This window comes from Amblyomma maculatum, chromosome 3 (genome assembly GCF_055883805.1).
Source record: "Amblyomma maculatum isolate TAMU_Amacu chromosome 3, ASM5588380v1, whole genome shotgun sequence".
Lineage (NCBI taxonomy): Eukaryota > Metazoa > Arthropoda > Arachnida > Ixodida > Ixodidae > Amblyomma > Amblyomma maculatum.
Genome location: NC_139346.1, coordinates 180,320,564 through 180,333,288, shown reverse-complemented (window position 1 = coordinate 180,333,288; position 12,725 = coordinate 180,320,564). Strand labels below are relative to the sequence as shown.

Genomic DNA, 12,725 nt, shown 5'->3' with positions numbered 1-12,725 from the left:
CCCTCATTTTGCCTCATCTATCCACATATTTGTCGATTAGAAAAGTACACTTATAGCAACTTTCTGTAAGTGAAAACCACATTTTTAAGTATCATTTTATTCTTACAAATATAATTCTAATGGTTAAAAATTTATTACTCACCTCAGTGGATTTTGTTTTGTTTGTCTTTGTGACGGCATGGCCATGGCCATGGCGCACGTCTTCCGCTTGATGCATGGATGCATGGCAGTGTGGTTAATGTCGTTAAATTTTGGAAATAGTAACAATTATGCCGTGCCAATCCTGTTTTTGTAATTTTCTTGGACCCCTTAGCGATTATTAGCACCAGTTGGCACATATTTGTTAAGCAGTCAGCGTTGGAGCATACGTAAGCGTGCCTGTCGTCTGCTGGCGTGTTGTCACGCAGAGGCCGTGTACTAAATTTTCTGGGATCTGCATTCGATCAAAGGCGAAATGGCTTGCGCTTTGGTGCGGCGCGAGTGCCAGATCTTCAAATGGCTCAAAGCAAGTCCCACTCATTCGGTAAAAGCTAAACGCTCGACGGCTCAAGGTGAGCATGTGCACCATGCTTGTATTCATTGTCGCGCATTTGCTGTCGTTTCAAAACTCCGCTCCGGTTCGTTGGATCATGCCCTGTTTCTTTTTTACATGGCAATAAAACTTAGAGCAGAAAAGCTACGACCTGATTGTCATCGGCGGTGGATCAGGAGGCCTAGCATGTGCGAAGGAAGGTAAGTTGGCTCCATACAAAACGGTGTCTTTTAGTGCACCCGAAATATTAAAGCGGCAGCGTTAAAGGCCCCGTTCCCCACGAAATCCGGCGATGGCGCCGTGAACGAAAAATCGTGAGTATGTATCTGGCCGTGGAGTTAATACAATCTCTGGCAGGTAGACTGTCCTGCTCAGCCCAGCGCCTGATCTTCAGGGCCAGATCTTGGATTGGGCTCAGAAGGTAGCGGAGGCCTATCCAGCGTAGAACTTCTCTCCTTCCTCCACTGCCTCTTTCCCTAATGGTGTAAAAAAGAGGGCCATTCTTTTACACTACACCAGCTACACCGCTCTAGCAAGTCTGCCATATTTCCAATGGTGTTCTGCTACACTAGTAGGTTAAAAAAAATGACCCTAAAGTTGTTACTCACTCTGGCAGGTTGTAGTTTTCAGGTGACACGGCCAGGCACTGATTGGTCGGCAGGTTGTGTGTTGTGACGTGAACGATTTAACGGCTTGACTCCCTTGAAACGGAATTCAAACTGGCCCAGATCTTTCAATCTCGAGTCAGACAGGCTACTTCATCCTAGGCCGCAAGAATGTTCGTATGGCTTGGTTAGAGCAATGCTTTATATATTATGTCAGGCCGCCTTTCACATGTTTGTACATTAATGAATATGTGTGCAATAACAGAGGCATGAATTAAGCATTAGCGAAGCAAAGTGCATGTACACCGACAATGATCCACAAAGGGAGCCAGAGACGGGAGCCATTAACGCTACCTTGTCGCCTATAAAGGTGCAGCTTAAATGTTTCTCAAATTTTTCTAATCGGCTTGATGGTATTACGTGGGTGTACGTATGACAGTAAGCGCTAGAGGTCAACGAGTCGTGAAGCAGAATGAAAAAAATATTATGCCTTCCTTATGTGGCATTAAGTAAGCATGAGCTTGTAAATGGTTTGTGTACTTACTGTGTGTATATGCACAATCTAGTAATTCAGTTTGTGTTACAGGGAGAACAACTTACGAATCATGTTGTTGGCCCTGTAAATATTACTTGGTATTCTGTTTGAACAGCTGATCGTAGACAGGTATAGTGAGAATGGAGACACAATTCAAGCGATCTGAACTGCTGGTGGGATTGGCTTTGTATGTTTATAGAAATTATATGGCATTATTTGTATGTTTCATATGCATACATGGGAATATAATAGTTGGTGGTGACTGATTTCCTCTGGACCTCTCAAATGCACACAGCACAGGGGCTTGGCATGAAGGTGGCTGTGCTGGACGCGGTGTCGCCTTCACCTCGAGGCAGCAAATGGGGCCTCGGGGGAACCTGCGTCAACGTGGGTTGCATACCCAAGAAGCTCTTCCACCAGGCAGCCCTGCTGGGTGAGGCTGTGAGGGATGCACCCCTCTATGGTTGGCAACTGCCAGGCCATGACGCTGCTGCGGGAGCCACCGGAGACAGACCCATGTTGAAGCATGACTGGTCTGCTCTGAAGAATGCGGTGCAGGCACATGTGCGCTCTCTCAATTGGGGGCATCGAGTGCAGCTAAACAAGAAGTAGGTTTTGCACACCTTTCTTTAGTAAAATGCATAAGTGTGTGTTGTGCAAGACGAGTTGCAATGAGGAAAAAAAGCATCATCCTCGCTATCTCTTGGTCGAAGAAGGGACAGCTATAGCTCTGTACTGCTTTCATCAATGAAACTGTTATCTGGGTGGGCTAGCGAGTAAGTGCATGCTCTCAAGCATGCCCTATAAATGTGATGGTCATGGCCTATGTAGCCTTTCCTCGCATTCCCATGGCACTGGTACTCACTGAGAGGCCTACTTTGGGTTAGGCTCAAGAGTAGGCGAGAAAGAGAAAGCATTTTATTTACAGCGTTTTGAGCAGCTGAGTTGGCAACAAGGGCATAACTCATGTGGCCATAGACATTCTGAAGTGTTGAAATAGGCAGTGGGGTTTCTGCCACTTATTGCATAGAGGGAGACGAAAAAAGGACATCCTCTCTTTCTGCGTTCTGTCATTATATTGGTAACATTGTCACTCGCTGCTTGTTTGCCTCCCTAGTTAGTAATGCGCAGCTATTTTACTATTTAATAAAAATAGAGAATAGAAGGGGGCCAAGAATTGTAGCTTCATGCTTGGCAGATGACACAATATAGCTGCAGGGTTGCAGAGTGTTAAAAGGAAAGCTCATCTCTTTTTCCTACTGTGGTTTTTGCATGTACTAGAAAAGTTGACTACTACAATGCCCATGGAAGATTTATTGATCACCAGAAGATTGGTGCCAAGGGTCCCAATGACAAAGAGGTATATTCTTTCAATGTCTTGTCATTTCTGCTTGCTGCAACTTCATTCAAATTCTCTTCTTGTTTTGGTTTCATCTCTGCCGCACTTTTCCTTATAAGGAATGACCGTGAAGCTCAATTCATCCCGTTTTTTTTTCTGTATGTGTGCTAGGAAGTAGATGAGCAATGAGCACAATAGAATTCATGATGAACACTACTAATCTGTTCTGGATCTACTGTTTTACTTCTATGTCATCTACCTGAATTATTTTTAGTGTTTTTTGATCAAGTTTTTCTGTATGTAGCGCATTCTCTTAATACCTACTATGGTATGGTGTCCACGCTTTGCATATGGGAACAGGAAGTCCTTCTTGCCAGCAAATATGTCATTGCCGTGGGAGGCAGGCCAATCATCCCGGCAGACGTCCCTGGCCTTGCTGACTATGCCATCACCTCGGATGACATCTTCTCTCTAGAAAACCCACCAGGAAAAACGTAAGCCTCCTTTTTTCTACTGCTTTTTTTTTTTTTTTGCATGTTTCGATTATGGTTACACCCAGTATCTGTGCTTGGTAGAACAGCTGAAAATTAAAGAACAGTAGTTTTAGAAGAAATGTTGTACTTCTGGCTTTATTCGCAGTGCACCTGAGAGCTGCTGTAGCTTGCTGTTTATTTTTAAGTGGATATTACAGAGAAAGCTTGTAAAGCTTGCCCACAGAGCTCAAAAGAGGTACTACGATCTGTGCTATCTTTAAGCATGCTTGTAGCAATTTTTGTGATTGTGACACCCGCCTACTGTTCCGGAATACCCGGGCCCAATCCCAACCGCCGCCGGCTGAGTTTTGACGGAGGCAAAACGGAGAGGCATCCGTGTGCTGTGTGATGTCAGCGCAGGTTAAAGATCTCCAGGTGGTCGAAATTACTCCGTAGCCCTCCACTACGGCTCTTCTTTCTCCCACTTTTCTTCCTTCCCTTAAGGTGCAGTTCAGGTGTACACAGTACAAGTGTGACAGATACTGCACCTTTTCTTCCCTGTGAACCAATTATTACATATGTTCCATGAAGGACATATATTTCAGACAGCATTAAGTGTTGGTTTTCTTTCTCAAAGTATGTTGTCTACATTCAGTGTGAATTTTGCCACTATGCTGGCTAGCCTCATAGGTACATGCCAAGGCTTCTATGTATACTTGTCAGTTTTTGATTCTTGCTAATAAATTAGTCCTTTTGGCAAAGCGCTGTACAAGATTTTGCAGATTCTTTACAGCTTTTTGTCAGTCCATGTGTTGTATCTATATTCATAGGCACCATTTTGATCATATGATGATGATACCTTATCTTTTCAGGCTGGTTATTGGAGCAAGTTGTATCCTTTCTTAACTTTGCACTAAACTGTGAGTCTGCATGTTTGTCACCTGGCACCTTTAGCATTGCGTCACACTCCTTGAAATGTCAGGCCTTGACTCTGCTGACAGATGTCGCACTAGAATGTGCTGGCTTCCTGAACGGCCTGGGTTATGACACAACAGTGATGGTGAGGTCCATTTGCCTTCGTGGGTTTGACCAGGTAAATTTACTTAGGTTTGTCTTATGCTGCTAAATCACTTGACTGACACTTTTTTTCATTTTAATAATGTGCATGCCAAGAAATTTGCAGTGTAAACTGAAATGCAAGCATACCTAACCATTCTTTTTTTTTTTTTTTTTTTTTTGCAATTTGTTTTATGTTTGCTTTGTATTCCACTTTGTCATCGCCCCCCCGCCCCCTTCCCCCCTTCTTTCCATAGTTTAGCTCCCTGCCTGTCTCTTCAGAAAGTCATGTCCTGCTTTTTGTCTACCAGCAGTTGAAGCTGCTTCTTTTCCCTCCCAGCAAATGGCCAAACTGGTGACTGACCACATGGCATCCGAAGGAACCAAGTTTCTGTGGCAATGTCTGCCCAAAGAAGTGACGAAGCTTCCAGATGGCAAGCTCAAGGTTAAATGGTCTGGCGCTGATAGCAAAATCCAAGAGGATGTCTTTGACACCATCCTGGTAGCAGTTGGTGAGTTACGCCCTGTTTCTGAAGGGACATTTTCAGTCTTCAATATGCTGTATAGTGTTGTACATGTTACATGTAATTCAAATGAAGCATTAATTCGTAATATGGAAATTTTTCACGCTACACAGTTTCAAAGCAAAGCAAGCAACACAGCTTTTTCAGATACTCAATGTTGGGAAAACATTCCTGGTTTGGGGACATCCTATTAACAGTATGCTGCAAGTATACAGTCAAACCCACTTACTATAACACCAACACTTTGAGCGATGCATTGGATATAACAATGGACAGCTGTAGCATTGTCTACTTTGCCATGTGTTCTATGATCAAATAACCTGCATATAAAATTGCTGTAAAAGTAGATTATTGGTTATAATAATTACATTTGGTCACTTAGTGCAAACCCTAGCAGAACAAAAAACAAAACAAAAAAAAAACAAAAAAAAAAAAACACTCGCAAACACTGCTATCATGCCAGCCAAACCACGTCACGAATCCCAAAGAATGGTCAAGTCTCTGTGGGACATAATTTGTGCTGAAAATCTTTCACTCAGCTTTATGCAGCAGTTGGATGCCCTGCAAGAGAGATGTCAACAATATTGGCGTGAACCAGCCAAATTAAATTTAAGGTGACTGATTACACCGTTTTTTCTGCAAATAAGTGAAAAGTGTAAGCTACTTCCTCTTTAATAAAAAATTTCTCATGTTTTTTTTGTTGTTTTGGCTCAGCCCAGTTGTAACAATTACTGTTTATAACAATTATATTTATAACAATTATAACAATTATAAGGGGGTTTGACTGTAGTACATAATACGACGAAATGCCACAATAGCTTGCTACAGTGGTAAGCCAGTGTGCAGCACACTGCAGTAGTGTATTGCATGCAGCAGCACACTGGTTTCTAGCATTTGGCACATCTTCACACTTTACATCTTACACTCTACAACTACCCTGTTATCATACTCCACCTACTGTGAACAAGGCTCATGCTAGCATTCGCGTATAGTAAAGACTGCCTTGTTAGACTATAATTCAGTCAGGGAGGTTTTGCTGCAGTATGGTCAAGGGAGAATTTTTCATTGTGTCACAGCGCAGCGAGCTTGAGAGAGGTCTGTTGAAGCTCGGCCAGGAATTCCCGCTATAACCTCGTGCATAATATTATTATAATATAATTATTATAATAATAAATAAAATATAAAAATAAATTTTAATTTTAATGTAATTAGCATTACATTGCTAATTGCAAGTAACATTTTATTTTGCTCTACTTATGATGCAACGCATATGTTAACGTGCAACCTGGGTTTCTGGCTGGTAATGTGCAGGAAGACAAGCGGAGACAGCGTACCTCAATTTGGATGCAGTCAAAGTGAATGTGAATCCCAAGAATCAGAAAATTGTGGTTGATAACAATGAGCAATCATCAGTCAAGAACATATATGCTATTGGTGATGTGATCGATGTGAGTATGCCCACTGTAATTCAGTATTTTGCTTGTCGCCATGCTACATGGAGTTGTGAAACACAGGCAAAAGAAGAAGGGATTAACAACACAAAGCACGATTTGAAGTATATTTTTTTCAGTGCACAGACACATGCTTCTCTATCTCTCTCCAGAAAAGCCAGGGAACTAATCTCAATGCATGCTTGAACAACATTTTTCTTATTGTGATGGGAAACCTGATTGTTTAATATTTATGCTAAGTGTAAAGAAGTTTGTAATAAACAGTTGTACTGGCTGTCCTTTGTGCTGCCTGCTGTGTTTCCGCCACATTGTATGATTAGCTCGTATATTCAAGGTGATTAACCAGCTGGCCCTAGTTTTAACCCTTTTAAAACCATTTTAAATGACAGCAGCCTTTCTGTAGACCCAAGTGTCTCTCATTAGTTTTGCTAGTTAGATCCCTTTATAGCATTTTGTGCTTGCATGTGAAACATGCTACTAGTGGACAGCTGTTGAACATATCGGAGATATCTTCCCTCTTTTATCATTTTTGTTTTGTAATAGGTAAATTATTATTACAATAGTGACCTTATATTTATCCACGGTTGCCTTTCATGTCTCGCCCTTTGCAAAGGGTAGGTGAAATCGCCATGTGTTCATGTAAATCTTTTATCAGTCTTTCACCAATGAAAATTAGCTCGGAATAAAAGAACCATCTAATATGAACCACTATTCCAGGGAAAGCCTGAGCTCACGCCTGTCGCCATTCATGCTGGCAAGCTTCTTGCTCGACGTCTTGCTGGTGTGTCCACTGAGTCCATGGACTACAACAGCGTGAGTTCCAGCGACTCTCACCTTACTGTTTTTGCTTTGCTTGTTAGCAGCTTTCTGTGGAGGCATTTTCATGGGTATAGTTTGGTGGCTTATACGCACCTTCATAAATCGCTTAGAATTATGTAAAATAATTTTTTTTCCCGCTTTCTATTCTGCACAATTCTTGCTTAAAAAATCTTAGTTTTGTTTTCACGTGTGCATGTGTGTGTACGTTCATATCTATTGCTTGTCATTTGAACATCACTCATGTTGTGCAAAAATAAACCTTGAACCTATAATTCTTATGTAACGTAGAGCGAATTTATTATATTCATAAATTAGTCATGTATACATTCAAATCTGCTCAGTGGTGCATTGCATTTGATTTGCTCAATACTTCATAGCCTTTATATGCACTGGATACTGCCTAAGCAACTGCATAGCTCTGTGGCAACCGTGTCCTTTGGTTAATCATGATTTTGTTGTCATTGCTGTTTTACTTCACCTGTGAATGCACTTTCATTGTTAGCAAATAATGTTTTACTTTTCGGTCAGTCTCTGGTACTGCACATGGTTGCAAAGAATAGTTCTTTTTCTCCTAATTTTATTACAAGGACCTTGCTTCTCTTGCCATATGTTTGTTGTCCTTGTATAAAAAAATAATTGGAAGGGGCCAAGCACAGCTGACATCAATCCAATTGCAATTGGTTCTATTTGTTATGCTCTGACCTTTTCTAATATTTCTACAGTGAAAGCTAGTGTAGGCTTGGTTTAGCCAAATAGCCCTGCATTTATTTTTTGAATTCATTGAAATTTATTAGTTTTCAGCCATTACACACAAAGTTGTTTGGATTCATAGCCAATAAGATTAGTGAATGGGTTCAAATGTTTATCATATACATTGATAGTGGCAGGTGTCTTTCTTATGTGATGAAAACCAAGTATATTTGAGTTAGGTAGATATTACCAAGTTGATCCACAATACTATGTGGCATAATACAACTATTTGCTAGTAGACATTTTAAGTACAGTCTTTGTCAAAAGTATACGGCCCAAGGGGTTCGCTTCTAACCCTTTTCACATGACTCCTGGCAGCAATAGTGGGATATGAATGCATACTAGAGGAGAATGAGGACAAGATTTGTCATCTATGAGATTTCAAACGCTAGAGGTGCGTTACGAGGCCTGTTACGGGGCTGAAAATTAAAACCCTTGGGCTGTAAATTTTTGACAAAGACTGTACATGTACACAAATAAATGAAGTCATTCCCACATTTCAAGAGAAGCATGGCAGATATGTTTTAAGGATGTTGAAAAATTAGTTTCTTGCTATACATCATTCAGCATTTTATTCCATATATGGGCATCATTATACTAGAGCAGTCTTTGGTGATATATATTACGACAGGGCAGTAAATTAAATAGGTTGTTGGTGGCAGGTATTGTCTGCCTCGTTTGTAGTCTAAAAAAATATTTGACAGCGTTTGAGGCATAGAATTGCTACACCTTATTGTACAATTTGTTACTGCAGCTGTCTTCAATTTATATGCCATTATGAGAGGTAATATACAAAGTTGCTCAGAGGGCATGCTAGGATGAATGCTGTTTGAATATGTTATTCAAAGTCGACAGTGTTCCCTGTAAGACCTCAATTACTTAGTGAATTAAGTTAATTTCTACCTACCACCTAACACCTACCAACCTTTGAAAGTGGCAGGCATAGAGAGGCAAATTCCACCCTCCTTGTTTTTAGGGGAGAGTAGGAAGAGGGGAAGTGCAAATGGGGCTGTAGAGAGAGAGCATTGGAGGGTGGTGGATGGACTGATGGCTTGGGAGGTTATGGCAAGAACTTTAGAGTGCTCAGCCAATTGACAAGTACCATGGGAAGAACGCATAGGGTGGCTAGCATATGAAGGGGAGGTTATGACAAAGGCAGAGGAATGAGCAACCCAAAGGCACTTCCCCAACAGAATGCAGGGCTGTATGGCTAAACCAGAGCTACGAAAGCTATCACCGATACATGTGCTGAGTCGGTCTATGTTCTGCTAATTTCCTTTTTAACCATGATATTTTTTTTTGGCATTACATATGTATCAGTGTTAAAAAGGTTTTCAACCTTTTTTTTACCTGTTTTTAAAGTGTAAGTAGTATTTCAAGTGGCTCACCAAATGTGGGAATATTCTGCTTTGCGGTTCTGAATTCAGGTCCCGACAACAGTTTTCACACCGCTCGAATATGGCTGTGTTGGCATGTCTGAAGAGCTTGCTGAGAAGACTGTTGGCAAAGAAAATCTGGACGTCTTACATGCCTTCTACAAGCCGTTAGAGTACACAGTGGCTCAGAGGGATAGCAGCCATTGCTATTTGAAGGTATTTGAATAACATTGTCCTGTGTATTTGTGTGGTACCCGATTCTGCAAGTGAAAAATTAACACTCTGATGGTTTTGAGTCCCTCCACGCCTTGTCTTGTCTCTCTTGCAGGCCATAGTAAAACTGTCAGGACCGCAGCATGTGCTGGGCCTCCACATGACAGGACCGCATGCTGGGGAAGTCATCCAAGGATTTGCTGCTGCACTTAGGTAATGGATCAGGGAAGCGTTATAGCTTGCATTAGTAGGTATATGGTTTAAAAGAAGAAAAAAAAAGGTGATATTCTTGGTATTCTTTTTGATTGCTTAAAATGCAGCAATATACTTTCTCTAGCATGTTTGACTAGAATGTTAACACGAGACCGACCTTATTTAGTGAATAAGGAGAAGGTAAAAAATAGAAAAAATCGCCCTTTGTCTGCTAGCTTAACACTGTTACTGCATAGTAGGTCAACCGTTGATCATGTCACATATGCTAGCTGTATGGTCACGGATACTGAGTCACATGATGGATCCTTAGGGCATAGATCAGGACATATGTTGTTGGCTCAGGGAAGCTGGTTTCTTTAATGGCTCTTGGTGGGTTGCATCACAGCCAAGAAAACTTTAGTATGGCCTATATTTGGTAGAACACACTGCAAAAGATGACAGACAGAAGGAAGAGATGCACACAGACAAGTGCTGTGCATTTAGGGTGGGCCACTGATAGGCCATTAGTTCTCCAAAAATTTCTGCCACAATAGATGGGTATTGTAGGACTTAAGAAAGAGTAGTAATAATAACATATTCTGTAGACTGGTATAATCAAAAGTGCTGAAAGTTGGCGTAAGTAATGCACAGAAGGGGTATTTAGAAAAAAGGGCCGCAGAAATGAAATACTTGCAGTTTATATGTACCATTTTATTTTTTATACATTTGGTACCTTTTCCATGGAAATGGCTATAACACTGTGCCTAAATTGTCATTGTAAAAGGACACATTTGTCTTACAAAAGTGGAGCTAGGATTATACGCCTATAAGAAAAATAACATTCACTAGAAATTTCTCTTTTATTTTATTAAATGAATTTCACGGTTACACATGTCGAATTCACTTACTTTTAATTAATGTTGCTGCATTTGCGATGCTTGTGCCCATGTGATCTTTTCGTAACAGGAATGTTGATGCATTGTTCCAGGTGCGGATTGACAAAGCATTCCTTGGAGCAAACTATAGGCATCCACCCCACTGTGGCCGAGGAGATTGTCAAATTATGGATAACAAAGCGGTCTGGAATTGCTCCGGAGGTTACGGGTTGCTGAGGCTAAATGGAACGTCTGAGCTTCTCCCTCGGTCAGACCAGCTCGTCTAAGGGCTGGGCTGACAACTTTTGTAGAGCTCGGACGTTCCAAGTGCGCTCAGAACTTTGCTGGACTGCATCGGCTGCTACTGTGATGATGCTGAGCCATCAAAAGCCATACCCTGGTCGAGGCTCGGCTGATGAAGTGGCAGCCATGGTGCTGTACACTTGTATATTAGCAGTTATTGTACTGCATGAGTGGAATGAACTGCTGCCTTGTTAGCTGTGATCAGTATTTATACATATGTCGATAGTTATGGCAATAAATGTTACAATTTTGTTTTGTAATACATGTTCTTAGAACAATAGAAGAATAGCAGTGCTTATAAATACTGCGATTAATAATCTAAGAGCAATGCTTTGGAATGCTGAACCATTTCTGCACGACTTGGAAGTGAGAAAAAAATGAAGGCCTGTTCTTTCTTATTTTTTGTAGAGAATAGGAACTTCATCACTGAAACGTTGGCTGCTCAAGGCATCTAAAGTTGTGGTAAGGTGCACATTAGATCTGTAGGCCAGATGGAGCTACACTTGGGCACTTGTCATGTGCATGCTAATTAGCACTATCAGAAAAGCTTTGTGTGTTGCAGTGGCTTATCTGCTTAGTAAAAGTCATATAGTAATTAAACTAAAAATCATTAGCACTAAGTGACTGTAATGAGTCCTCGTGTTTCTTAAGGAGGGCATTAATTTCCATTACATGATTCAGAATTTGAGTTTGCTGATAACACTGTGCTGAAATGAAATTATCCACCATTTACCAGCTCGCTAATAAGAGTTGTCGCTATTTATTTGCGATGTCTGTCTGAAAGGTACATTGAACCAGAATTAATATATATGCAAACATCTGTGGATCAAAATTACATTTTGGCATAGAATGTACCTACTAGAGGACTGGACTGACTATATATCTTCACATGTGTGGGTCTATTATTCACCTCCACCTGCTTGATTGGCAGTTAGTATTAACATAAGTTTGTAATGCCAAGTTGAGTCGCATTTAAAAGTAGCAGGTAAACTTTATTGTTGTATATTATTTGAATTCTCACTCCTAATTCGGATAGTCATTCATATCTAAATGACTTATTGGTCAAGCATGGTTACATAAATGGAGTACTGATAAAACCTTAGTGCCATCAAATTAGATATGGCCTCAGCTGTTTTACTTGTCACATGTAGTGGCTGTCCACTAGCACGGACACCTAGAAGTGCAGTACATCTAAGGGCCATAGTCTATGACTGCTGACCAACAAATTGGAAAATTAGAAAGCAACGTGGGCACTATTGCTTCTGAACATTTGACAGAGGATTCAGGCATGAAGTGCATGGTAGCTGAATTTTATATGTTGGTAGAAAAAAATATTACTTCTTAGCAAAGTTGTGAAAGTGTGATATGTTGAAAGGTGCTAATTTAATAACATGAAGAAGCCAGGCCTATATGTGGCTATGTGAAGCTATGCATAATAGTGCAGTTCATGTAGTGGAAGTTGCCACACTGTCTTCTTGTTAAAAGAAGGCAGGTCAACATATTTGAACAAGGGACACAGTTATATCGTTATTTTTCTTCTATCTTATATGTGATTTATGTTGTGAGGGTGATATATATCTTTAGGTTGTGCACTATATATATATATATATATATATATATATATATATATATATATATATATATATATATATATTTATTCTTAGTGTCACATAGGCTGGTAG

At 40.6% G+C, this 12,725-nt stretch overlaps 1 protein-coding gene across 1 annotated transcript; it reads left to right on the top strand.

Annotated features, from left to right (window-relative positions):
- Positions 1 to 180: 180 nt before the first annotated feature.
- LOC146197076 (thioredoxin reductase 2, mitochondrial-like) lies at positions 181 to 11,303 on the top strand. The gene is made up of 13 exons (XM_084598808.1): positions 181 to 551; positions 667 to 732; positions 1,968 to 2,280; positions 2,954 to 3,032; positions 3,372 to 3,505; positions 4,357 to 4,376; positions 4,486 to 4,577; positions 4,881 to 5,052; positions 6,376 to 6,512; positions 7,233 to 7,328; positions 9,512 to 9,676; positions 9,789 to 9,886; positions 10,854 to 11,303. Exons 1-13 carry the CDS (start codon positions 455 to 457, stop codon positions 10,981 to 10,983), a joined length of 1,599 nt encoding a protein of 532 aa, XP_084454934.1. The 5' UTR covers positions 181 to 454; the 3' UTR covers positions 10,984 to 11,303.
- The last annotated feature ends 1,422 nt before the right edge of the window (positions 11,304 to 12,725 follow it).